The following is a 27,867-nucleotide window of genomic DNA, read 5'->3' as shown; positions in this document are numbered from 1 at the left end:
AGCTGAGGGAGCTGGGAGTGCTCAGCCTGGAGGAGTCTTGGAGGTTCCCCACTACTCCTCTCTACGACTGCCTGAAAGGAGCGTGTAGCCAGGTGGGGATCAGCCTATTCTTCCAGGTAACCAGTGACAGGATGTGAGGAAATGGCCTCAATCTGCACCAGGGAAAGTTTAGATCGGACATTAGAAGGATTTTCTTCACAGGAAGGGTGCTTGGACATTGCATTGGGCTGCCTAGAGAAGTGTTGGAGTCTCTGTCTCAGGAGGTGTTTAAGAAAAGACTGGACGCGGCACCCAATGCCATGACGTAATTGCCATGGCGGCGTTCAGTGACAGGTTAGACCCCATGATTCCAGAGGCGTTTTCCAGCCTATCCAGCCTATCCAGCCGCCTGCCTCCCGACCGTCCCCGCCGAGCCGGGGCAGGCCGAGCCCGAGCGGCCCCGCCCTGCACGCCGCCCGCCGGGCCCCGCCCGCAGCGCCGCCCGGAGCCCTCCAGGGGGCGCTGCGGCGGCGGCCGCGCTCGGCGGTGCCGCGCTGGCCGAGGGGCGGTGCGGGCCCAGCATGGAGGGCAGGATGAGCCTGCCGCGGGGCCCCGAGAACCTCTGCTTCGACAAGGACGAGTTCATGAAGGTGCGCGGGGACCGGGGGTCGTGGAGGGGCGAGGGGCCTCCTGAGGAAGGGGGTGGCGGGTTCCCTGCGGGAGAGCGCGGCCCGGAGCCTTGGCGGGGATTTTACAGCTCCGCCACGGCCCTTCCCCCGGCCGGGGCTGCGAGGAGCGCCGGGGGTGTCACTGACAGGGGATCCGGGATCCGGCCGTGTCCAGGTAGGGCCGGGCTCCGAGACTGACGGGAGCGAGAGGCCTCGCTGCTTGCAGAGAGTAGAGCAGTTCTCAGTACTGAATTTCCACTCTTGGCTGTTGTTTAGTGGTTTGTTTGGTTTTTAAGTCTCCTGTATTTCGGGGAGCTGGTCACTGGATATTCAGCCCCACGACACTCTGTGCTTTTCAGCCTAAAAACCGAGAGTTTAACTACTGCGCTAAGAAGCCTTTTTCCCCCTAGGGCTTTAGTTTGGTCAGCTCACAGGCATATGGAGTACTTTATTTTGGGTGTGTTCCTTGTGTGAACTGTTTACTTACATCCTTCTCCGTTTCCTGTTTCAGGCGGATTTTGATGTTGATCACTTTGTGTCAGACTGCAGGAGACGTGTGCAGTTGGAAGAGCTCCGTGAGGATCTGGAGCTCTATTACAAACTCCTTAAAACTGCTATGGTAGAACTCATAAATAAGGACTATGCAGATTTTGTGAATCTCTCAACGAATCTTGTAAGTGTTACTAGTTGTACTGTGTAGTTCAGACTTAGTGTGGTTCAGTGGGATTTTTATTTTTCGTATGAAAAGTATATGGCTTTTATTTTGGCATTTTATGATTTAAGGCATCTTAAACTGATGTCTCTAATCCTTGCACTGAGACACCATTCCTGTAGAACTTACAGAATTGCTGTACAGAACTGCTGTTGGCCTGTAGTAGATGTTTTATATGTATGCATTTTGTCTTGAAAAGCTGGCTTGTTAGGGAGTTAAGACTCAGGGCAAACTTTGTTTCAAACTGTCAGCACTTTTAAAATTGAAGGAAATTAATCATTAAAATAGAACAGCAATGATAAAAGTAAGGCTGTTTTGAAGGATTCTTTTAGGAATCTTTAAACTTTTTGTATAGTCATAGTATCTTAAAAGATCTCCAACTTTGTGTCTGAAAATTGTAATTGTTCCAGTTATACAGATTCAAAGACTGAGACTTAACATACTTCTGAGAGGAAAAATTTCCATAGGAGGAAATTTTGTTTATCTTTTGGGTTTGTGTGAAAGCAGTCTTACATCTTTATGCTTGTATTTGAGATAACATATTTTTGCATTGAATTAAAAACTGGAAATTATAAAGGAAGTTATGTTTCCTCAGTTCTCTTTGAGTATCTGTAAAATGATAGGCTTTGTCAGTAATTCACATATGATCTTATCAAAAAAGTAATACATGTGTTTGTGGTAATTTCTTTAGGTTGGCATGGACAAGGCTCTCAATCAGCTTTCAGTACCCTTGGGACAGTTAAGGGAAGAAGTTATGGTATGTTCAAAACAATCATTGTCAACAGCTTGGTAAACTTCAGCTCGCTCTCATATGATGTACAGAATGTCTTCTATTCAAGTTAATATTCGTTACAATAAACTTCTCTTTGAAAACTGATGACTAAGAAGTATTGTATTTTCAGGCACTTGTATTGCAGTAAATGTTGGTTTCCCATAGTGCATTTCAACCAAGAGATAAAAGAGTTTCTAAAATTTGACAAGTGAATTGACTCTTGCAAGACAAGTCTATGGAGATATCTTGAAGCTGTTTTAATATTTGAGTAACTTAAAGGTGATAGAAAATTCAGATGCAGCACAGTCCCTTTATGGACTTACTTTCCTCAGTGTGTGGTTTAACCATAAAACATTACACTTTTGAAGGTGGAGCTTATTCTGGCTCCTCCACACTGACTTGGTATTTATAGGAAGGGGCAATTTTTGATCATCTTGGCAGCCAGTTCAAAAGGATGCTTGCTGCATAAATGTGCCTTCAAAATATCAAACCCCTTGTGTCTAACAGAAAACAGGGTCAGCTAGCATAGAGAAATCCTTACTGCATGAAAAATATTATTTAAAACTGATTTGTAACTCCAGTTGCAAGACATAAAAACATAGTGGGTTGATTGCTTGCTTTTAGGCAAAGGTCATTTGTTCTCTCTAAGGTAATAAAAGAATGCTTATGGTGGAAATAATTATATTTGCAGTGGCAATACCTAAGGAGCAGATTCTACTTTCAGTTATTTAGTAGTATTTATGGCTTTTTCACTTGATATCATGTAGCTTTTATTACTCCCATGATCTAATTAATCTGTGTCTTAAGTTTAGATTTATTTTTTTTTTAGGTTTTTTTTCAACCCTTAAATGGGAAGCAAGCTTCACATACTGACTTTTTCTCTCACAGAGTCTTAAGTCATGTGTCAGTGAAGGAATTCAAGCAGTAGATGACCGAATGACTAAACAAGAAGACATTAGAAGAAAAAAGGTACAACAGATAGTACTATCTTTAAAAGATCGTCCTTAGGATAACTTTTTGCCATTAACCCTGTGAAAATGAAATTAAGAAAGTTCTATGCTGTCTAGATGCAAGCTGTGCAGGATTTTGTACTTGTAAAATGTATTGACATTTTGGTTGACAGACTTCATATTTTACAGTGTCTAGTTGATAATAAATCTTTGTTTTACTGTTGTTGCCCAAAACACATGTTTGATTTAGTTGGTTTTTTTTTTTTTATTTTGTAATAGTTGCTCTTGTTTTTGACTGCAGTAGCATATAAACCTACTTATTATGAATGGAATTTAAGTACAGCTGTTTAATTTTTGTGGGCAGGAGACACACTAACACTTGTCTTTGTTCTTTGAAAAACATCAGGGATAGGAACAACTGTCCTACATCTGTGACAAACATTTATTTGTGGTGTTTTATGGACATATGTGAGCAATAACTTCAACTGAGACATGACTCAAGTGTTAAGATAAACGGAGAAAACTTAAACCAGAAAAAAACCAAAGAACTAAGAAAGCATCTAAAATATTTTCTTTAGGTGATGTCAATTGGGATTGGGGTTAGACATGAAAAATCTTTCTTTAATTACAGATGTGTGTCCTGAGACTTATTCATGTTATTCAGTCTGTGGAGAAAATTGAGAAGATTCTACATTCCCAAGGCACTAAAGAATTGTCCTCATTAGAGGGAAACAGGTAAAAAAATTGTAATGCTCACCTTTGTTTGTAGTTGATGAGACTAACTTAATTTCATGGTGTTGCTGAAAGTGAATTTACAAACAGTAGGAGGTATCTTTAGAAATGTAACTCTGATGGAATAAATTACTGTAATTTTAGTATTTTCTTGGTTTTAGTCTTCCGCAAGCCAGTCATTCACAGAACATGTAACTCAGACTCCAAAGTTCCAAATTACTTGTGGTGCTTTCAGTAAGCAAGCTTTGTAAAGTTAGTGTGCAGTTATTTTATTTTACTTTATCAGAAGTCACCAATCCTCTCATGTCTGAAATACTCCCTATAGTTTATTCCAATGTCATTTGTAAGTGAAACAAAACAGTTTTTCTTGTTTTCCCTGCTTATATGTAAAAATGAAAGGACTGCTGCAAGGATAGCTTAAGGCAGACAAGGCAAACCTAGTACAAGGAAGGTTTGTGACAAATTCCAGTCAAACCTCTTCCTCTGCCTTTACTGAGGATTGCAGGATGTCGTTCAGCCAATTTTGGAACTGATGTACCAGTCATGCACTTGAAAGGCTTGACTGGGATGCAAGTACAATTTAAGCTGGAGGGAAGACCCAGTGTGAGACTGTCTCTTCAGCTCAGTGTGCTGGATCAATCACATGGTAGGGGGGGTAGGTGTACCAGAAAGTGGGTTGATACCTAGAGGGACAAAAGCAGATGTTTCCAGTCAGGTGAGGCACTTTGCAGAATTCAGTTTGCAGTTAAGATCGTACTTGAACAACTGAAAATTCGGCTCATTATTGGGATTGTGTGGGCTTGAGAAGGGCAGGACTGTTTCTCTAGAGATAACTATCATTAGTTTTACTATATGACAGAGTAAGAAAGAAACAAATCTGGATGGTGAAGGTCACCTGGTGCAGTTTCTGAGCTCTCTTAAAACTGACATTCCATGTGATAATAAAACTGCCTAAAACTTTTTTAGGAGAAAGTGCTTCATACTGCTGAGGCAAGAGCTTATGTTCCTCTCAGCTTCTGCTTCACCCACTTCATGTAAGAGCTGCAAAACAGCGCTAATCATGTAGCGTGCTCCAGATCATTATTGCTTGATCGCAATCATTATAGTAGTACCTATCAGAATTCAAAATATTGAAACTACAAAAAATTGAGGGAGAGCTCTGTCTATCTGTTACCTTGGTTTGAAAGGATCTAACTGTGTATTCTCATTTGTATCATCTCTCTTCCAGTCCACTTCTAACTGGACAAGTTTTAGAGAGAATTGCCACAGAATTTAATCAACTACAATTTCATGCAGTACAAAGCAAAGGAATGCCCCTTTTAGACAAAGTGAGACCAGTAAGTATTGCATGACACTTAACACTTGGACAGTCAAGGAAAACCAGTATACCTGGAAGATAAATGCCTGTTTCCACAGAGTTTTATTGAGTTAATTTATGGAGAAAAATGGGTTTCATGAGGCCATTTTTATCAGTTGACTAGAACTATTGCTTTTTCTGAGGATTTATGCCCTGTTTGCTTACTTCTTTAGGATAAATTACTGAGAATAAGAGCAGGAAATATGACAGACATTTTTGTCAGCCTAATGTATCTTGCAGTTCGTCTGCTTACTGATACTGAGGCCTCGTTCTAGAGATTTATGTTGGCTTTGTTAGCTGCCATGTACAGACCAGAATATAAATGGAATGTGCCTACATAGTGGCTGGCTTGAATATATTCAAGTTTGTCTTCTCATGAAATTATGCTGGCCATTACTAATCTCCCAGTATGCTCTTTTACCTACTGTAAAAGACAAAGTGTTGTTTTGGTGGGACTTTTTTCTTCTATTCATTCAGTGGGGAGAGGGGATAAATGAAAACTTGTGCTAAAAGAAAGCTGTGAATGTAGAGATGGGGTAATGCTTTAAGCTGATTCTCATGAGGGTGTCATTCTTAATGGCTTTCAAGCTATTGAGGTAGTTCAGAGTTCCAGTTTGTGCCTCTGCCTGTTGGCAATACAAACTTGTTTCGGCTGCAGATATCCATGGGATCATTTTGTTACATGGACAGTTTACAAGACTCCTCTGGCCACTGAATTGGATATCAGACTTGGATATTAGCAGCAGTGAGCGTGAGCAGCAGAGTAGTGTATGGGGTGGGAGAACATTTTTCACGTGGTGTTTGTCAGGACTTCTGACCTGTACCTGTTGTTGCTAAGGCTCATCAGAATGTAGCTTTCATGACCAGTCAGCAGTTGGGTTCCTGGCTTTGCATGTTCAGTACAAATTCTATGAATCATTTTAGGATGGATAGACACAATACAGCATGTAAAAAGAGAGAGAAGAAATTTTACTGGCTATAGTCATAGTTCAACTCCGACTGCCTTAATGTGTGTTGCTGATCTTCCTTCAAAGGCAGAGTTATAGGGCCAGGAGTATATCTACAGGTAGTGTAGCAATGGACTCATTGCTACACTAGTCAGATCTAGTAGAAAAGATGTCATGGGAGATCAGGAAAAATGATTTGCAAAAAGGAGAATATGTGTACACCGAAGAAGCTGTTTGGCAGAAGCCAGAAGGAATCTAATTTCTTTGGTGTTTGCTAGTGTCACTCAGTGTCATTGGTTTGTGGTAATTTGACAAGTAGTGCTGGGTACACGCTGTCTGTTTAGTCTCTGACAGTGAGGGATAAATGCTACAATTGTTATCCCTGGTCACTTACTGTAAATCTTTTGTTTATTGTCACATACTGGTTCAGTTGAACAAGGAACAATTACTAACTTATTTCCTCAGGATAAACCAAACTTGATACAAGTTACCGTGGAACTTACAACATATAGAGCATAATAATTGCCTTTAGGTTTATTATAATAAATCTTGTCTTATATAGCATCAGTAGCCAATTAAGTTTGTGTTAATGGTCATTGAACACTGGCAGTTATCAAATTTTTGTACTTTTCAGGTAAGGATAGAAAGCTGAGTTAGGCACATCAGGATGCATTTGCTTCAACAATGATGACAGGCTTTGATTTTGGCTTTTTCTGACTATATTTTCTTTCTCTTTGTAGCGTATAGCTGGAATAACAGCCATGTTGCAGCAGTCTCTGGAAGGGCTGCTCTTGGAAGGCCTTCAAACGTCAAATGTTGACATAATACGCCACTGTCTACGCACTTATGCAACAATTGACAAAACACGAGATGCAGAGGCATTAGTTGGCCAAGTGCTTGTAAAACCTTATGTAGATGAGGTAAGATAACATAAAAAAATTCCGTTTGTTTTCCAAACATGTTTATTTTTCCTGTGAACCTCCAGCTTTTGTTAGCAGCTTCAAAATATCTTTGTGGAGAGAACAGGAGAACTGAGCCACAGCAAAATGTCAACTTGATTGTTGTTGCTATTTAAGAAGAAAAGGATAGAAGAATTCTCTTACTTGCCTGTCACCAATTTCGAGTTATATCCAGGGTGGATTCTTTTTCTTACCTCTACTTTTCTTGGGCTAAAGAATCAAAAAACCAAACCTCTCCCATTTAGGACAGGTTTCCATTGGGTGTCTGCCACATGCTGTAACAGCTGCTACTGTGTGGGACGTGTCACTTTCCTCCCCTCAGTTTTCTGCGGCTCTGTTCTTTCACCACTTCTACACCATTCCACCTGTTTATGTTGCAAGAGGCAAATGTGTTCGGACGTTGGAAGAATACCAAGAAACAAGCTGTTGTTCTTTTCCAAAACTGTCTTCTCTTTGTGGCAGAGATTATCCCTTTTCACTGAGTATGAGGCACTGTCCAGACAAACTGATTCGCTAGCTATGTTAAAGGCTTAGCAGTGTCACAGAAGATGCTTTGCTTTGGCTTGCCTGTATTTGGGATTGGACCAACCACCTCAACATTTAGAAGGAGTTTTTACTTTATTCTGAGTTTGATTAGCTTTTACCAGTTCCCTCTTTAACTTGACAGACTGCTTCAGGTGACAGTGATGTGGCAGTGCAGTGGGTTGGGAGCCAGACATAGTGGCTCAAATTAAAAAGAAAGGATCTCCTTCCCATTTTTGGGCCAGTCTTGGCAGTTAAGAGTGCTGCTTTAAAGGAAGTAATAAATCAGGCTGGCAAGTTATACTTCTAAAATACAATGAAAAAATAAGTAATATACTGACTATCCCAGTATTTGAGGTTATAGTGTTAAGAGTTTTGTGAGTCTTGCATTACAGCATATTTTATATTCACTTTTCTGGCATTTAACATTGAGCTGTTCCTGGCAGGTGATGGTGGAGCAGTATGTGCAATCCCACCCTAATGGCCTCCAGGCTATGTACAGTAGGCTGTTGGAGTTTGTTCCTCATCATTGCCGCCTCCTGCGGGAAGTAACAGGGGGAGCAATTTCCAGGTAAGTATCTTGGGCTTCTCAGCTGCACTGAAGTCACAACAAGTATCATATGCTTTGAAATCCTTTGCATTATCAGCTTTCATGCACTAATGACTTATCTGGCCTTTCCTGAAAATTCTAGTCAAGTTTGATTTTTACCTCATGCCTCTGTTTCTCAAAACAAATCAGTGAACAGACTTTCCTGGTGCTGCAGCCCAGACCTTCAGAGGAAGCAAAGACAATCCTGTATTTCAGTAGCAGAAGTGAGTCCTGTGCATGATACAATGTGTCAGATAACTCGGTTTTTTGAACCCATTAAATATGATTGCACACTTCATCCAAGGAGAAGAGCATAATAAAGCTATCAAAATATAAGTTTAGAAGTTATTGAGTTAGTGCACATCAGAAAAGTGGGAATGGTCCTCAGTGGTTTGACTGATTTATTGTGTGTACCAAAACTACAGGTTTAATTTATTTGTGCTTCCACTGTGTTCTCAAAAAGTGCTTAATTCCTTATGCAATTAAATTACCTGTTTTTCAAGCTTAAATAATTCAGGTCTACTGAATTGTATCCATTTATTCATCTCTTTGCAGGATGGCTAATATAGCACACTGCTGTAATTAGCAGAACTATGGACATAGCCCCTAGGGACTGCAGAATTGCTTTTCTAATTAGTCATCCATTGCTGAGCTTTTTATGACTCCTAAGTTTTACTAACATTTTAATTCTTTCAATCCCTCAGCAAGTTTTAATCGTTCTTCTTAATAGTGGAATGTTTCTACTTTGTAGTGTGGTGTACTAAATTGGAATAGAATGCTATTATCTCTTCTGCTCTCAGTTTTTAAGTTTTCAAAGTCAAGGTACCTTTTGATCTTTTGATCAAACACAATATGTATAAATACAGTTTGGAACAATTAGGAAGAAGTTCTCTTTTTCATTGCATTAGTCACATTATTCCTACTTGGTAGGTCTTGGAAGTTTGGAGCTATTAAAACTTGAATTATACCTAGGATTTCTCAGCTGAAATGTACTGATTTTCCAGTACACACTTGGAAAATAGGTAACTGATAAATTTTTAAACCACTTTTGAGAGTTACAAAAAAACCAGCTTTGATTTGATAAGACTGTGGAATCGGATAAGGAGTCTTCAAAGGAAGAACAGTTTAGGGAATCAGTATAAATATGTAAAAAAATTTCATTGCATTTTGTCTAGTGCTGTGCATCTGTTCTTTTAGTGATTCCTGCCTCCAAATAGAAGTCTGGTGGTAAAATATAACCATGGAATAATTGCAATTTTTTTCAGTGAAAAAGCAGATATTGTTCCTGGATATGATTTCTTAGTGAACTCGGTGTGGCCAGAAATAGTACGTGGTTTGGAAGAGAAATTGCCATCACTTTTTAACCCTGGAAACCCAGATGTGTTTCATGAGGTAATTAATTTCCATTTTTTCCATTTCTAATTTCTGTGACAAACACAAGAATTTAAATAGTCATGTTCTCTAGCTTCTCCCCCCCCTGCTGCTTTTGTGTAAATTCATGTTGTTGCATGGCTTGGAAGAGGAGGTTATCTCAAACCACTTGGTCAATTTTCATAGGAATTAATTCTTCCCTCAAGTTTGTTAGGAGAGCTTGCACAGAAGTTACTGGACACCATTTAGTCAGGTGAATTAGTGTTTATTTTGGGAGTAGAATTGAATGTTATTGAAAGTGGGAGTGGATGGCTCCAGTGTTCACTCAAGTCTAGAACTGCTGTATAGCAGGAGCTGTCGTATTAATTAAATTCCTGGGTTGCAACTTATTTTTTACTATGGGAAGATTTAAAAAATTCCTTGTTTCACTTGCTTGTTTTAGCTTTTGCTCTCTTGCAGTACTGCATATTATGTTGTGATTATAAACACAAGTCAACTAAAACCTGAAAATATTTGGCAGTGCCATCAGGTTTAGAAAACAGAGATAGTATTTCTCTGATATCACAAGCTTACATTAAATAATGAATTTAAAGTACTTGTCACTCCTGTATTTTCTTCATTGGTAGTGCTGCTCTGTCTCTAAAACATCATCTTTTACTAATGGTGAAATAGATTTCTTGATCTAGTATGAAGATCTTCTCTGGCAGCGCTTCACTGGTGACTTGTGTGTTGCAAGTAGAAAATAGGAACTCTCTGCTTTTCCTCATGTCCTGCCTGCTTTGTGTTTAACCATGATTACTGAAAAAAATTGGAGTTTTTCCCCCTGGCAGTTTGACTTGTGATTAGTGTGAAACATTTTATTTTCAAGATAGAGATGGGAGGCAGTGATAAATTGTCTGAAGGAAGGCATTGTTGGCATATCAGGACAGATGACTTGAGGAAATGCTGGCTTGCCAGTGGAGGTTTGTAAGGCATGTGATTCTTCATGTCTTCCTGAAAAACTGCTTTTACTAAACACTTAGATATTTTTTTCTTGGAGTTTAAGATCTCTTTTGTATGGATAGATTGCATAAGGCAGATAGGCATGACTGAGAGTGTTTGCAGTGCTGTCTCTGAATAAGAAGCAAATGACAGGGATGTTGAAGAAAGCTGTGGTAGTGCCGCACAAGTGACACTGTAATGTGTTCCTCCTCCCGCATGAGAATTCTGAGTTTACCATGAAGTTTAGTCACTCTCCAAGCTTTCACCTTATGCCTGCATACTGCAGATTGTGAGCCTTGTTGGGCCTTTGCTGTACTATGGGGCATGATGTACAAGAGTGTATTGTGTCTTCAGAAAAGCTGGGTTTGCTTAAAAGGCCTGTCTTATGTTATACTGATAGTGGCCAACAAAGGCATTTGGTTTATTTAAAAAACACCAAACAATCAAAAAAAACCCCAGTAAAAACCCAGCACCCACCCATGACTTCCAGGTAAATCATGTAGTAAGTCCAAAGTACTTTCCGTACTGCTTTTGACTACTTAAGGGACTCATAGTCATTAAAATCATTAAAATATTTTACTTTAAAATCAATATAAAGTTCAAATGCCAAGTGTAAAAATGCTATTGCACCTATCTAAAGACTAATAGTTCTGAACTGAGAGGGAGGGAAAATCCCTTTAAAATTGTTTTGCTCTGATGATGAGCCAAGTAATACTACACAAATTTAAGACAATAATCTTGTGTCTCCATTTTCTAGGCTGATAGAAATGCAGAACAGTTTTTTTTTCTCTATGTGTATTTGCATATATACCTATGTATAGGTTTAATGCAAATAAGTTTGAATATGGTGTGTTTTCTGTTAAGGGGTTTTTAGGTGTAGAAAAGAGAGAGGGATTGAAAGATTTGTTTTAAATCCTTTAAAAATCAGACCGGCGATGTTAAGTATGTTGAAATAAGCGTTTGTGCGACATGGCTTTTTAAAATAGTTTCAGCTATTCTATTCTGTGCCTTTCTTTGAGTTAGATGTGAAGTTTTATGGGTATTTGAAAAGAATACTTCTTTTATTCCTAACATTCATTTAAGATTAAGTTTAGATCTCTCTGTTTGAGAATTGCTCCCTTTTGGTTCTCGATTTTACTTTTCTTAAATAAATGTGCAGTCGACAATCCAATCCTAGAAGTTGAAATAGGAACCAGTCTTGCAGTTAATTCCTTCTCCTGGATATAATGTTTTCAATATTGAGATGTCTCTTGAGGTGCCTTTTATTTTGAAAGTGATGGGTGTCTACAGAGTGTTTGGTTTATATCTCTGACTTACACTTAGGGTAGCAGAGCATTAACAGCTTGTTTGCCTTTTTACAGTGCTGAGTTTATTATCTAAGAAAGGAGGCCTGAAAGAGAACTAATCTGTCATTCAGTCTGGGTCTAACTCCCATACCTTTTATGGGTTCATTGTGTTATAAATACAACCAGGTTAGGAGAAAAGTAGTTACTTAAAAGCTTTTGGATGCAATTTTCAGAATATTATCTTGACACTGAAGCTACCACGTCACAAGAAAGGTATTCTGTAGTTATACCTTTAACAGAAAGTTATGAACTTCCTGAGATACCCAGTACTGAGGCATCCCTGTGGCAGTTCATGTCCTTTGTTCACAGGAGAGTTTTTGAGAGCAGGCCCTCTAAGCAGCAACACAGGGGCTTCTCCTGATAATGTTTTACTGCTTCACAAGAGGCAAAATCACCTGGCTCCTGTAGTGCTCTGGATTGTGGATTGAACCCTTACCCTGCAGTGAAGTCAGAAGCACTGAGAGATTGTCAGGCTTATTTCATTATTTCAGTAGTGGATTTATGAGAATATATGATAGGTTTTATGGCTGTTTCCTAATTTTTTTTTTTAATAGAAGAAACTTGCACAGAAACCAAACTAGCTTTCAGTTCATAGAAGTAATTCTAACTGCAGTTGTATTTTGATTTCAAATTTATTTGCCTAAGTTTCATGGTCTGTTAGCAAGGTCTATTTTGTATGAAATAACATTTTTTGTACTGCTTTACTTCTGGTTTTCATCAAGTATTTGGCTTTCTGCTTTGTGCATGATTTAACTTATTATTTCATTATTTTCAGTGTTCTCATACTATTGAGACCAAATCCACAGTATGTTTGGGGATTAATGTAATTTTTTTTGCTTGCAACCAACTTAATACTATTCATAAACATCTTATTAGAAGTATACACTGGATGAAGTTAGTTTATCTGAAATTGTTTGAAGTTCTTCTGCATATATTTGATATTTGCAAAATATTTTTAGGGAAACAGCTCTAGAAATTCTTACAGTACAAGTCCTGTGTAACAGACAAAAATATTGTGCTTCCATTCTCATGTGCAGTTGGCTATGTGTACTTCTGAGTTTCATTCCTGATTGTTTCTCCTTGTGTAATTATATCTGCTGCACCTGACTCTGTTAATACTGTGCAGCACCACCCCAGTGATTGAGCTCAGAGATAGTCATGAATCTCTGATCAGTTCTGCTTGATCAGCGTGCTTGGACAGTTTTATGCTTTTTAGAAGTGTCCTTACCATAAAGTAACACTTTGAAGTTAATTTGGTTTCGGTGTCTCTGCAGCCCAGGCTTTTAGCCTTGTATGATGAGGTGATGAGGGGCAGTGTCAGCCCATCCTCACCCTTGAGCTTAGTTGTAGCGTGGTACAAGTGTTCTGCTGAATGGGTGGTGGCCTTTCTTGTTTGCTGGGAGCCTGTGTGTGACCAGAATGCTCCTTCTCTTCCTGCAGAAATACACCACCAGTATGGATTTTGTACGGAAATTCGAACGGCAGTGTGGCTCCCAGGCCAGCGTGAAGCGGTTAAGGGCTCATCCCTCTTACCACAGCTTTAACAACAAATGGAATCTGCCTGTATATTTTCAAATAAGGTTAGCATGCATTTTTTTGTTCACTCTTAAGGTCACACCTCTTCATTGTTCAAAGTCTCACTTGTCAACAAATCATATGGAAATCAAGAATTTAATTATGTCAAGTAACTTTTATATATCTTTCAACAATTTAGCAGAAAACCACATAACTACTCTTCAATATCTACTGTGTTGTTACACCAGATTTGATAAGCTACTCATAAGACTTTCAGGAACAGATCTAAATAAGTCTTGAATTCTTGTTTCAAATTATTTTTCTCCAGTGTCCCTGAAACTAAGCTGTATGTTGAATGCTACTTATGGAAATCCAGAGGAATACTTACTGTGAAGGAAGAAATTTTTTTTCTTAGAGGTATAGAACTAAAGGACTTGACAACTTTCAGCTTTTCCAGACCTAGCCATGTTTCTGACATTCTTTTTTTCTCACACAGGAGGTACTCTTTAAATTGTAGCATTGCCTTCCCAAAGATTGTCCTCCTATTCCCTGTTCCTGAGGAGCTAAGTCATAACTTCTGGGATATTTTAGTAGCTTCTAGGATATTTTAGTAGCAGGTCTGATGTATTTATAATGTTTTCTTTTACAGACCTTGCAGCTAGAAAAGAACAGAGAGACCCAAGAAAGTCCTTTCTAAATTCTAGTAATGTTAGAATTTGAATGAACAAAATAGAATATAAAACTGTATTTTTAGAAAGGGTAGTGTGTACGTCTGATTGTAGGGCTGGAGAGCAATCCTCCAGGCAAGGAACAGAACCATTGGTGAAGTCTGCTATGACCCAGCTGTGCCATGTGTAATCTGTCTTGGTCCAAAGCCTTCTGAGAGCCTCTTAAAAAAACCCAAACAAACAAAAAGTGGAATTTCCAAAAGAGGTGGAAGAGAAATTGATGTTTATTTTTAACCTGTGTCAATTTAGTGGCCCTTTTTATTGCACAATTCTGTAATTGGTAATAACACTACCACAGTCACATTTTTACAGTTTCTTTAATCCAGGGGGAATCTACACTTGTGCTGAAAAATTCCATTTAGGAATCTTACGAGTGGTAGAGTTAATATAAGTGACAAGAACATGGGGTTGGGAGCTGGGTCTTAATATTTTGGTGGTTCATGGTGTTTTGTAAAACTGTAGTCACAACATCTGATACCCTGATTTTTTTTTTTTTTTTTTTTTTGCTTGCACATCTGTTCCTGCAGTTGTGTAGTGAACTGATAAGGACCTGTTACTCAGAAAAAAATTACTGATTTTCAACTCCAGTCAATTTCCCCAAACCACTTAACTGTACAAATATTCATGCTGGCCCAAGGGAAGGGGCAGGAGTATTCACTACATAGTGGTGCAGAGACTAAAAGTGTCTGTGGAACTGCAGCCATTATGAACCTTTTAACAGATATGTATCATTAATTGCCCTTTTTGTTTCAAGTCCAACTTTTCTAGTAGGAGGCCAATTGATCAAACTTTGATAATCTTGCTCATAAAATTGAAATGGAGCTTCAGCATATTTCTCTTCAAAAATGTTTGCCATTAGATATTCTGAGCTCTGATTGATTAAAACACTTTTAAAAAATCATTTTCCTTTAATCCAAGATTACTGTAAGACTAAATAGTGTACTATTTTGGGAAATATTTGGATAACAGCAGCTGATTCATCTTAAATTATAGTATTCCTTTATATTGGAATAATATAACTTTGGAAGTACCCATTAATTCTTCAGTGCATAATTGTGAAAATAATACAACATATTAATTATATATATCAGGGAAGCTTTCTCTTGATGTGTGTTAATATCCTTTAAGTCATACAAGATTTTGATTGAACTGTTATCTCACACTTCGGCATTTATAGTTAAGATTGTTTGGCGTTTTCTTTTTTCAATTACAGAAATTCCCCAGAAAAATCAGCCATTACTAAAGCCTTTAGAAATGATCCTTTGAGGAACAGATGGATGTTCAGGCATTTCTTCTGTAGCAGGGCTGGCACAAACAGCACCAGTAACTCTTTCCCGTGTTTCATTCTTTCAGTTGTGTCAATACAGCTGATTGTGCCCTACACTGGGGAAATGATTTCCTATGTAAGACATACTCAGCAAAAATTACATTGTCATTAAAAACCTTATTCTGTTCTCTAATCCTTTTCACCAAAAGACTTAGACACTGCTCTGTTGATGGAAGCAGGGCATAGGCAGAACTGAGGCTTTGAAGCCATTTCACAAACGTGTTTAGTTGCTAAACATCCATCCTAGTCCATTAGGAGTTTGAGAAAAAAAAACTAGATGGGCTCCTGTCCTGATCTGGAAATGATAGTTAAGAGACTTTAAGATAAACCCTACAAGGTTGTAATTACTAAGTTTGATAGAAAGACTTACAGAGTTACTATGATGCACATAAAAGCAAAAAAGAGGAAATCACTGACAACAGAACTTTCTACAGGGAAGCTTAAAATGATGCAAGTATGGAAAAGTATCAGAGGTTTTAATAACTTCTGCTGTTATACCTAAAAAATTTTGGAGATGTCATTTTCGTTTGGGTTTTTTTTTGCTTTGAATGGTGAATTTTTTTAAAAAGGGTATTTTAAAAGAGAAATTAAACAAACAAAAGAAAAAAAATAACCAAAAACAGGTGTCCTTGAGGAACTACTGATTTTTATTGGGTACAGAATTGTTTGCAGAACCTTATGTTACTGCTCATTAACAAACATGTAGAAATCTGGAGCTCCAGTATCATGTGACATACCTGAAGGTTAAAGAAGGTCAGTTTGATTGCTTATAGTTTAAAAACAGTAACAAAACAAAAAATTTCCCTCCTCAAAAAGCTGAGGACTTGTCACTCTGTGAGCTATCATTTTGATGATAGTTGTGGTTTGCAACCACAACTTTAATAATATCCCAAAGTATAAGCTTTGTATGTGCCTGTAAAATGTCAAATATTCTCTTTCAAGTGTTTGAATGCTAGTGTTAAGTTGGGCAAAAATAACCCCAGGTTTAAAATCTGTGTTATGTCCATTGATAGCAGATAGAAATAATACTAAAGTAAACATTGAAAAATGTTTAGGCATCAGTTTAAGCAATTGTGATATTCAAAATTTTTCTTTCTCACAGATTCAGAGAAATAGCAGGGGCCTTAGAAGAAGCACTTTCAGATACACTAGAGGAAGCACCAGGTAAACTTTTTTGCAAAAATATTTATTGTAAAGGAATCGGTTGTATAAATAGCAGGGATCACTCTGTCTCTTGAGTGTTCAGTAACATGTATCCCGTGGTTCACATTCAATAGTAAGAAATTATTTCTGATTGACTGTTCAAACAGTATAAAACATTGTTGCAGAGATGGCAATGTGAGAATTCTGGTAAGTGATCATTTTGCTTACTAAAAACCCCTCTTTAGCAGCTGTCACTGACATACTTATGGAAGCATCCCTCAGTGCAAGAAGGAGTTGTTAGCATTTGACATCTTCTAAGTGACAACCAAAAGACTATGCTGTGTTATTGGGGCGTATTTTTCTTGATGTTGTAGCAATGTATAGCACTATGTAAAAATGGCTGTCTGTTGGCAGCATTTAGGCTTGCTATCATTCATAGAGTTGGTGTCTGCTCCAAAAATATATATTGATTTATGAGGAGATGAGGAGGTATACACAAGAGGAATAACCTGATACATCCATTAGAAGCATATTGTAATCAGAAGAACTAATTTCAGCTAACAGTGAATATTTGTGAAGAAGGTATCTACAGACACCTAAATGTCTGTATGTGTGTATCCACACATGCCCTCTGAGGCAAACCAGGAGAAAAAAATCCTAATGGAGACAAAATATGTATACATCTTACCACTTCAATTCCTAGGCCTGGAACTTGCAGACACATTCCTTATCTTTCTAATTGTATTCTCTAAAATGTTAAAACTATGTAAACTGCTTTAAATGTAAAACTGTGTAAACTGCTTTAAAAGTATTTTGTTTAAATATGGACATTTGTACAGTATTTAAAATAAATATTTATAGCAAATATCTCATGTAACTGGGAGAGGAGCAATAGTTTAGTGGTAAGGGAGTATTATGTTATGGCTGGCAGGAATATCTAATGTAACTTCTTCAAAAGACTGCCAAAAATTATTTTGGAAATGTTATTTCCTGAAGTGGATTATCTGGCCAAGCTGTTTCTGCCTTTATTGCAGGCAAATTCTCGTTTCTTGCTTTTGCCGGCTACAGCAAGACTTTGGTGGAATTTGAAATCTAAAGCATTGAGGAGATAGTATTTTAAGTGTTTATTTCAGGCAGTGCCTAATACATTTCTATCTGATGATTGTATCTTTTAGGAAAGATCTTGGGTAAATCTTGGGTAATGCAATTACACTGATGTCGCATCTTTTAAAAAGGTGCTTAGGAACTTGACCTTTGTTTCCTGATCATTTCTAGCTGGGAGCTCCTTCTGTCTCTTGGCCACCCACATGGTGTGGGCGAGTCTTGTGAAGTGCTGGTCGGATCAGATGTTTGTGCCGCTGTTAGCGCACCGCCTGTGGAAACTCAGCCTGCAGATCTTGGCACGCTACTCCGTGTTCATCAGCGAGGTGAGAGAGAGCAGCCTGCTCTAAGGGGCTGGTGATGGGGTGTGTCCATCAAAAAGAGACTCTTTGAAGCAAAATATGTGACCTCTTTTTAAGAGTTCTTTTGTCAAGTTAATGGTTTTTAACCTTCAAGCAGTACATGAGTTTGGCTTATAAAAAGTATCACTGCAAAATACGTGATTAGTCACAAGTATCAGTACTGTTGCAGTGCTGCTGTCTGCTGCTTTGGTGGTTGCCAAAGCTGTACTTCATGCTGCTTAATTCTGCCTCTGCCACTGAAACAAGAAGCCAAAATCTTAGTTCTCTTCTGTTTGTGTGTTATTGATTGAGTGAAGTTGTGAAACAGAGCCAGGGAAATAATAACCCTGCAAATAAGAAGGAGTGATATAATCTGGATCAGTTATTTAATATTGAGAATGCAAAACCAAAGTTTCCTGGACAGCTGACTCAGCATCAATGATCACTGCTTTTGAGCAGAGAAAATGTGCTTTGCTCTTGTACTGCCTGCTCCCAGCCATACAAGTGAGCCCCTGTTTCTTGTGCCATAGAGAGACAGTACAATAGAATAATTGGGATTTGAAGAGATTTCTGGAAGTCATTTGGTCCCAATTCCTACTCAAAATAGGGCCAGTGTATATGAGGTTGTACAGAGCCTCTTAAGTTGAATTTTGAGTATATGCAAAGATGGTGATTGCACTCTTTCCTGGGAATGCTGGTCTAATGATTGATTGCTTTTTCCTCCTTTGTGATCAGAATTCCTCTTGGTAAGGTACATATCCATTGCCTATTACTCTCTCACTGTACCTCAGGGATCAATCTGATTCTGGTCTTCTCTGTACATGCCCCTTTGGTAGTTGAAGATGGAAGTAATACCTCCATTTATACTTTCTTTTGTGACTCAGCGACTTAGTTCTCTCAGCTAAATGAGCTCATGCAAAGTACTGATAAGTACCAGAGTTAAAGCAGAGTAATCAGGGGAAGCGCTTGCCTGACAGCAGAGAGCTTGAGGAGGTGGAAGAAAGGAGTTGTTTGACAGCAGGACTGGACTGCCCTCTCTTAACCTTAATTAGAGAAATTTGTTCTAAATCACCCAACTTTGTAGTGCACTCAAAATTTTTTAACATTTACCTTTTGCATATTTTAGTAATGGTATTTGGTAATATCCCTTGAAAGTGTGGCATTCTAATGCTGAAGTCTTACAAGTCCTTTATGTACTGTTTCAGTTTGTCCAGCTTTAACTGCTTTCTCTATTGCTAGGGTTCACACTTCAATTTGATGTTTCAGGTTTCTGTAAGGCCCATTTCCAGTGAAAATACAAAGGAGAGCAAAAAACCTGTGCCAGTTGGTAGAAAGGAATCTTCTTTAAGCCTCAACCCCAGTGAGGACCAAGGAAATGGATCTTCTCCAGAAAGTGTGCCATTGTCTTCTATATCTAGTACTCAGCTGATACACGTTGCTGCAGATCTGGACAAACTGCAGGATCGGGTCTGTGCTTTTGACTTTACTTAGAAAGAATCTTCATCATTGTTTTTGGCATCTTGTAAGAGCATTAAATTGTTTAAAATAATGTACCATAATTATTTTTTAATCTTAAATGCCAAAACTTGGGGTGTCTGATACCTGAAATACATGGCCTACTCTGTGCTTATTTGGAATGGCAGATTATGGGCAAACCACCTCAGGTATTTAAATTATTTTTATCAGTAGCTGCTGGGCTTAATCCCTAAAATAATATCTTTCTGCAGTTTTTTGGTGTGAAGTGTCACTCTGCCAATCTTACCTTTTCTAGTGAAGTCTCTGTTGCAGCTTGGAGTGTGGTGCAACATTCAGCTTTAGTGTGTTTGTTTGCTGGTTTTAGTCTTTGAGGTTGGAAAAGGTTTTATCATCATGATTATACTTGATTAATGATCCAGAATCTTGAGGAGAGATGTATGTTGTTAATTGTCTCCCAGTAGGGATGATTCCTATGTATTTATTTTCAGAAAGGCTGAATTTTCTGTAATTTGTGAAGTTGTAAATTGCAGGAGGTTTTGTTAATTCTAAATTATTTCTTCTGAGTACAATAATAAGGTAGAGGATTTAGTGTGTAAGCCTAAATTCCTGTGCATGTTGTAAAGTTTTAGTACTGATTGCACAGAGATGCAGTAAAACCATAGAAATTGAGGGTGTTTTGTGATGCAATTCAAACTTACAGAATGTAGGAAAAGAAATTAAAATTTTTATAACGTTACTATATCTCTCTTGATTTTGGGGTTTTTTTTTCAGATTCCTGATATCTTAGACATGATTAAACCAAAGCTTGAAACGATTGGCTTCAAGAATATGTCTTGCATTGCAGGTAAAGCTGAGAGGCTCCTTCTCCTTTCTCCCAAATCCCCTCTGCCAAAAAAATGAAATCAACTTTTACAGTTTCATTATTTAGGGTGAAAATACTTAATGAAATTTGCCTTCTGTTTAAATTGTTAAATAGAAACAATCTTGAACAGATCTGTTGAGTCTAGAAAATGCTTAACAATTAAAATTGAGTGAGTCTAAAGTGCTTTTAGGATTTTTCTCCAGAAAGTGAGGACTTTATCCTAGAAGATTCATATCATTAAACTTTTGAAATAATTGGGGAAGAAGACATAAGAGAGGTTTTCCATTATCCAGTGGAAACTAAAATATTTTTCTAAAATGACTGTTCTCTCTTAGGCCTGATGAGTCATTTGACGCAGAGGGTTATCAAAGTATCATAGTTAAATACCTTAACTTTAGAAAGTAGAAGCAATTCAGTATTTTAGTCTCCTTTTTTCTTTCTGGGTTTTTGGTTTGGGTTGGTTTGGTTTTTGGGTTTGTCGCTTTGGTTCATTTGTTTGTTTTTTTTCATCTGATCATTCTTTATGTGAAATACGGAGTTTGATTTTAATTTAATAATTAAAGCTAGGCATGTGTGAGTGAACTAGTCCCTGTCTGCAAGCATAGCCAGGAGTTCTGCATCATGAATTCCACTGAAATCTCTAAATCAGAACTACTGGTAGATGTCCAAGTCTATTAGAGATGTAGGAGTTTGTGCACATCCCCTGCTCAGTAGATGGTCTGTAACCAATCATGGCTCTGAGTTGAATTTACTCCAGTAATTCCATAGGGAATTTAGAGAGAATTTCACACAGTTTATTTGGAAGGTAAGAGCCTTTTGATTCAGGCCCTTGCCTCATTGGTAATACTGGAAAAACTTTGAACCTGAAGAATGTCACTTTACTGCACTTGTCTTTCCTTTTCTCTATCTGTGTTTCTGGCTGAGGAATGGTTGGTATTACTGGCAGTGTTTTATAAGTGGCTGGTGTGTATTTATTTGGTAAGCATATCCTGTACTTGACACCAGATAGTGAGTGGGATTAGGAAGTTGAGGGGATTCACATAACTTGTGTTGTGTTTGGACAGGGTAGCTCAGTTTAAACTTCAGCATTTTTACTTTAATAGGAGCCTTGGAAGATTCAAAGACTTCTCTATCAGCCTGTGTGCCTACCTTGAATAACAGGATCATCCAGGATCTCAGTGAGTCATCCTTTGCATACCTGAAGAGTGCACTGGAAGTTCCAAGATTATATAGGAGAACCAACAAGGTCAGTGCTGCTTGCAAATGAAAAATTAAATCTCAGAAGGGCCTGTGCTGAGATTATTGTGAGTTTTTTAAGTCTGTCCATATCTGCTTGACTGAGCCCATGACAATGTCTTCAACCTAGTGAAGTATAGTACAAAGCTGTAGGTATTTTAACAAAAGTGTAATAGTCTGTTTCGGGCACTGAGTCTGCTCAGCTTTGTCTGGAATCAGCATGAGCAGAAAGAGCATTCAGGATCATACCCTGGTAATAGGAATGGCTGGCACATGCATCTCTGAAAAAGCTTTGGGCATTTTGAACCTTGTTCTGTATTATATTGCTCTGTATAGCACTACTGAATTATTTTGTGGTGGTGTCTTCCCTGTGTATAAGGATCTCTTGTTCACTTGTCCTAAATGGTTTATGTATCTCTTTGCTTTAGGTACAGGATTAGCATTTTTACATGTGCTAGAATTGGGTGTTGATGCTTTGAGTAAGTAAATGACTGGTTCCTTCTTCCCCAACTTGTTTCCCTGTCATCTGCCAGGAGGTGCCAACTAAAGCTTCACCTTATGTTGACAGTGCTCTTAAGCCTTTCTACCGACTGCAGAATGACTACAGAGACACCTTGAAGCAGCCCATGATTCATCAGTGGTTGGAAGGTGCTCTCTCTGAAAGCACACAGAAGTAAGAAAACCATACAGAACATTATTTGCCTTAGTTAAAAACTCCAATGTCTATTGAACAGGCACAGGAAAAAAAAACTATATGCTATGAATTAACACAACTGTAAAGAAAATCAAAATACAGCACTCCTTAGGTGGGATATATTTCCTTTGATTTACTCTCATATTGCATGTTCAGCAGATGAAATGCTGGGCAGGGAATCCAAAAACCTGGTTCCTGCTCAGATCTGTGCAAACCATGATGAGGTGGATAGGACATTTGAAAATTGGGTTACTTGTGGGAGTGCAGCAGTGAACTAAAGATGTGCAGAATTGATGTAAGGCCTTAAACCCATAACTTTCAATGAAAATTGCTAATCTTGTTCCTTTCAATGAACAGTGGTTGAATTTTTAAGAACTTGAGTTCTACTGTCCTTTGTCTTCTTTAATGTATGCAATTATTATCCAACTTTTTAGTGGTTTAAAAAAAGCTTTGGGCTTCTTAAACTGCTGAAGAGCTAGTTGTTCACAATTTTAATAAGGCAGTCATAAAGTAATACTTTCTTTAGCAGATCTTCTGTTTCCTAGTTAGCATCTTCAGGGCTTTTGAACATGAGTAGTCATATGTATTAGGATCCTTTATGGATTTTTTTTCCATTAGTCTAGCTGTATTTTAAATTCTTACTGCTGTATTTTAAATTCTTACTGAGCAGGGATCTTGCATTTTGTGAGTTCTGCCAGTTAAAGCATGTAATGTGAGATAGCAATACTTGTTTTTGTTTGAAAGTTCTGCCAGAAAATTTCACAGGACACCTCCTACTTTTTGTGTTGTGGACAATTTACTCTTTGTGTTAGCTATATTTTTTTTTTATCTCTAACCTTGCCTAAAACAAAAGAGTCGCCTTAGTCTATTTGGATTTTTTTTTTTTCTTTTTCCCATCTTTATAGTTTTGCTTTGTTGGTTTTCTTTGACCTTTCTGACCGTAGATGATAACATCAGAAGAATCCATGCAGGTTAAAGTATAATGTGTGCTTTCTGTCTGTCCTTACATGGTTTTTCCCAATAATTCTTTGCATATTATATTGTCTGTTGGCTGCTGCTGAGCATAAACTGATTTTTTTTTCTGAGATTTAACCACATAGTAATACTGAGGTTTTAAACCATAGTCAGAACATGAGTTTTTTCTTGTCCTTTGCCTCCTTATGCCTCCCTACTCTTCCTCTTCTGGTACCTTTCAGAATAGACATAAAATTGTTAGACAATTTTACACTTTTAACCATCCTTAAAATTTTTCTTAAGTGTTTTAGACAGGGCTAAGCTTAGGTTGATCTTGATTGCACTGGCCATTTTCATTTTGCACAAAACGTATTTTTTCAAGTTTGGTGTCTCTTTACCAGTTTTTAGTGCATGGAAAAAACTTTATTGTTAATTGTTAAGTAACGTTGCTGAAGAACTGCAAAGATTCCTGGAATCTCAATCCACTCAAGATTATTGAGCTAAAATATCTTGGGGTGAATTCTTGTCTGTCTCTCTACATCTGTGTGCCTGGTTAGTCCTTTTAAAGCTTAAGTAAATCTGGTGACAGCATGCAGAGTAGCTGTTACATAGTTCCTTGGACCCAACCAGAGCTGTTTTGCCTCCAAAAAGCAGTTCTTCACTTTCCAAAACTTAGATTAAACATAGTGGTGCTGCTACTTGTGAATAAAATTATTTCAGCAGTCCAGTCTAACTCTTAACAGAGTCATAAAAATTTGAAACATTAAAGTGGAACAACATGGTGGCAGTGGTTAAACACCAGTAAGGCTGGCAGGTTCGTTTCTTAATTCCTTTGAATTTTCTTCAAATTCTCTTTTCATGGTTTGTTGCTACTATTTTCATCATTTTGTTTTAAAATATCTTATCCTCACTGACAAGCAACAAGTCAAAGAAGCTGAATTTCTTACACAGAGGAGTATTGTAGTCTATTTTTTGAGAATACAAATGCAAATAATTAATTTCTTGCTGTGATAATACATTCTTATGTATTATCTATTCACATCTGAATAAAAAAAAAACAGAAAAGAGCATAAACTAGTTAAAAATCACTGGGGCTAAATTTGCTTAAATGGCAGAAGGATTTAGGAGTACAACAGAAGTAGGAATTGAGTGGGACTAGGAAATACCAAGATATGAAAAGAGGACACGACTGACTTTTACTGGAATACTTTTGCTTTTCATAGAATGCTGTCGTGAAACAAGTTTCCATGGCACTGGCGAGCACTTTTCTTTAGCCATCCCTATCTAATTACTTTTTTAAAAAGCTTTTCTGCTTTTTGTTGCCTCCTTGTTTAAAATCATCAGGAAGATTGTTTCAACTCTTAATTCTTACAGTAATATTTTTCATAGGCTCTTTGAAAGGTATTTTAGCAAATTACAGAACATAGCTCAATCTGGTCATTTCTCTCATGGATCTTTTAATTTCCCATTGTTGCCCTGTTTTCCCTTCTAATTGTTAACTCACTGTTAATTTGTATGATATGCTCTTCCCACTTAGGCATGGGGTTTCAGTCCATAAGACTTTTTGAACTTTTGTTGAGTAGTTGGTGTTTGATTCTATGCTTTCTTTAATGTGGATTCTTTCTCCATGGGCAACAGTGTTTTATTTTATCTCTGACATTTCTAAATTAGGGTTAGGGTTCTTCTCACTTTTCCTGCCAGCTTCCTGAGATTCCTGTTTAAATCAGTTTCTTCATTTTAGAAATAGGCATTTCTGACTGGTGTGCCTATGTGTGCTGTCATATACACTTTTATAACTTGCCTAAAAATATGTGGGTTTTGGTCTGTCTAGCTGTTATTCCTGTCCTGATTATAAAATTGAGTATTATCAGTAGTCTATTGATTGTAAAGAGAGGCTGATTTTGACTGTTTAAAATTGAGCAGTTGCATTCCTTGGTCACTATTGAGCACAAACATCTTGAACAAGTCAAAAATGTCTTCAAGACTGAATAGTAATCTTCAGATTAACCTCTGGAACAAATAATGGAGATACTGGTTAATTGGTAATGCTCATCAGTATCTTCTTTGCAAGGAAAGCCATTCCTTCTGGCACTGTTCAGCAGGGCCAGTGATGTACTTCTGTGTATGAAGTCGGCTCTTCTGTAAAGTTTCTTTCTCATTAACCTTCCTTAATTCAGGTATTATGAAACTGTATCTGATGTGCTCAGTTCTGTTAAGAAAATGGAAGAGAGTCTAAAAAGGTTGAAGCAAGCAAGAAGAACTGCAACTTCAAACCCCGTTGGTACAAATGGGGGCATGAGTGATGATAACAAAATCCGACTCCAGCTGGCCTTAGACATTGAGTATTTTGGAGAACAAGTAAGTTATGACAAACGAGTTTCTTCTTATTATTAATAGTTTTGGAAGGGAGATGGAAAAGGAAAGGGAACCTTGACTCCAGTTTTGGTCTTGAAAGCTTTGCTGGTGTGGGTTTGGGTTTTTGTTTTGTGTTTTCACATTTGTATAAAGGAGATTATTTCAGACCTTGGTGATTTTAGATACCACTTCAGCAATGCATACTTTCCTATCCTTTCTTGTACAAATGCAAAGCTTATATTTCTTACTACTTAAAATTCAAGTACTGCTCAGTGCTTGGAAGCATTAAGAAGAAACACTGTCTTTACAGATGAGAGGGCAGAGACCTGACTTAGGTCTGATAGAAACTTCATTATGGCCCTTCTTTTGTTTGTCTTCTGTTGGGGTGTTTCCAGCCTTGACTTTCTGCATGGTCAGGGTCTGTTCCCAAGAGCTGTGAGGATGTCAGCCTGATTTGTTGTGCTGCATAACTGTAAGTGCTTCTCAGTGCCAAATACGAAATTTTAAATAGCAAAACAGAAAATATTCCAAGAAATGTATGCAATTGTACAAACATACCGTTTTGTACTCCTTTATTTCTAAAAATCATATCTATTCCAACTAAGAGTCAAATCATATCTATTCCAACTATGGTATTCTATCATAGCTGTTTCAGCTAAGAGTGTATATCATTATGCCAAGGAATTGTCTGATCTTGTTTGTGAGCAGATACTGTTGATGCATTCTAACAGGTAGATTAAGTCTGCTTGTGTGTGAGCAGATGCGCAGATGCTTTTCTCAGATATGAGACTAATCACAATTGGGTGGAACTGTGGAGATCTTACTAACAAAAACTATTATTTGTCAGCTTTTGCCTGGGGTTGAGCTTTTGTTCTTCTTTTCCATGACTGCAGTGTGATTTTAAGCTGAACTGGGACAGATTATTCATGATCATTTGGAGATGTTTTGGTACATGTGACTATTACAGAGGTCCAGCAGCAAACACCTTTTCAGAATCACTTCATTATGGTTTTAGTTAGATCCAGATTTTTCTGCTTCACTGCACTCTTAATTTTTTCATGGCCATATTTTTCTTATTGTCAGAACAAGAGATTTCCTGGCTAAGAAATTACTTGCAGCAACCTCTATAATTGTAGAGTTGTTTTTGTCTCCCAGGAAGTGCAAGGCTAGAACCATAGGCTTTTGCAGCCTATTGAAATGCTTTCACCGTCATGCTGTTGGCTCTTCTTGGATGTATTCACATTGATCTTTAAAGTATTGCCCAGAAACTTCATTTAGAGTGGGAAAAAAAAAAGAATTAGTTGAAATCAATGCATTAAAACCAACTGCAGCCAAGTTTCTCTTTCTGATTGCTTCACTGGGAAACTTCCAGCTGGCTTTAGTTACAAGTTGCCTAGAAGATGGTGAAATATTTTCCTGCAAGACATTTCTGTAACTAGAGAGACTTAACTGAGCAAAGCTGGATGCAAATATTTATAGTTTGCAGTATATGCAGTTGTGTTTTTTGCCACATGTCAGTACAGGAGAAAACATAGGCTTCATTAAGTATTTTAAGTACAATAATTATTGGGTTTTCAGTGTTTTAAAGAAAATTAATGGATTTTCTGTATTTTTTTAGATCCGAAAGATGGGACTGGAAACAAGCAGCATAAAAAGCTTTTCAGCCCTTGCAGAGCTGGTTCTAACTGCCAAGGATCAAGCTACAGTGGAACCATCCTAGATATTTTTGAAAGCATGTGATTGAAGATAAACAATGTCCCTAAAAGAAAGAGAGAGAACTCTGCTTTGTTTTACCAAATAAATAGCAATTAAGTGCTTCCTAAAGTATCTCAAGCAGCAAATCAGTGTATCTTCTGCTTTGATGAACTTGCTTCACCAAAAGACTGAGACTTTATCAGTTATCCATTATATGGAAAGCAATCAAAGTTCTAAACTTTGTACTATAGAATAAAAGTAGAAGAAAATGTTTTTCTTATTTTTGTTGTACAACTTGAAATGTACAAGAACAAAGTTTTATGTTGAAAATTATATGTAATAAATTGTCTTCCTAACGTTTGATGTACCATGTGTTTGAATCGAATGTATTGATTGATGACTGTGTTACAACCCACTCCAGAGGCAAAGTAACTGAGGTTCTTGTTAACTGAACCCTTGATCAGAGTGAAAGGACACTGAGTGACCAGAGTTTATGTATCTATAAATATATATATATATATATATCTGTATCTATCTATCTATCTGGTTTATTTG

General features: G+C 37.7%; 1 protein-coding gene across 1 annotated transcript; it reads left to right on the top strand.

Annotated features, from left to right (window-relative positions):
* The first annotated feature begins 533 nt into the window (after window positions 1-533).
* Window positions 534-27,679, top strand: COG2 (component of oligomeric golgi complex 2). The gene is made up of 18 exons (XM_066545652.1): window positions 534-629; window positions 1,159-1,320; window positions 2,051-2,116; window positions 3,020-3,100; window positions 3,713-3,816; window positions 5,042-5,150; window positions 6,858-7,037; window positions 8,045-8,169; window positions 9,453-9,579; window positions 13,326-13,465; window positions 16,558-16,619; window positions 17,874-18,025; window positions 19,307-19,507; window positions 20,288-20,360; window positions 21,482-21,624; window positions 22,148-22,287; window positions 25,440-25,620; window positions 27,236-27,679. The coding sequence occupies exons 1-18, from the start codon at window positions 561-563 to the stop codon at window positions 27,335-27,337; spliced, it is 2,217 nt and encodes a 738-aa protein (XP_066401749.1). The 5' UTR covers window positions 534-560; the 3' UTR covers window positions 27,338-27,679.
* Window positions 27,680-27,867: the final 188 nt, after the last annotated feature.

This window comes from Molothrus aeneus, chromosome 3 (assembly GCF_037042795.1).
Source record: "Molothrus aeneus isolate 106 chromosome 3, BPBGC_Maene_1.0, whole genome shotgun sequence".
Taxonomy (NCBI): Eukaryota; Metazoa; Chordata; class Aves; order Passeriformes; family Icteridae; genus Molothrus; species Molothrus aeneus.
This window is presented reverse-complemented; position numbering and strand designations above follow the sequence as displayed.

Bases quoted from the DNA above. Each gene is read 5' to 3' on its own strand.
- COG2 (XM_066545652.1), top strand. From the start codon at position 561: ATGGAGGGCAGGATGAGCCTGCCGCGGGGCCCCGAGAACCTCTGCTTC. The intron at 8,170-9,452 runs GTAAGTATCTTG...AATTTTTTTCAG, and splicing joins ACAGGGGGAGCAATTTCCAG to TGAAAAAGCAGATATTGTTC. The intron at 18,026-19,306 runs GTGAGAGAGAGC...TTGATGTTTCAG, and splicing joins ACTCCGTGTTCATCAGCGAG to GTTTCTGTAAGGCCCATTTC.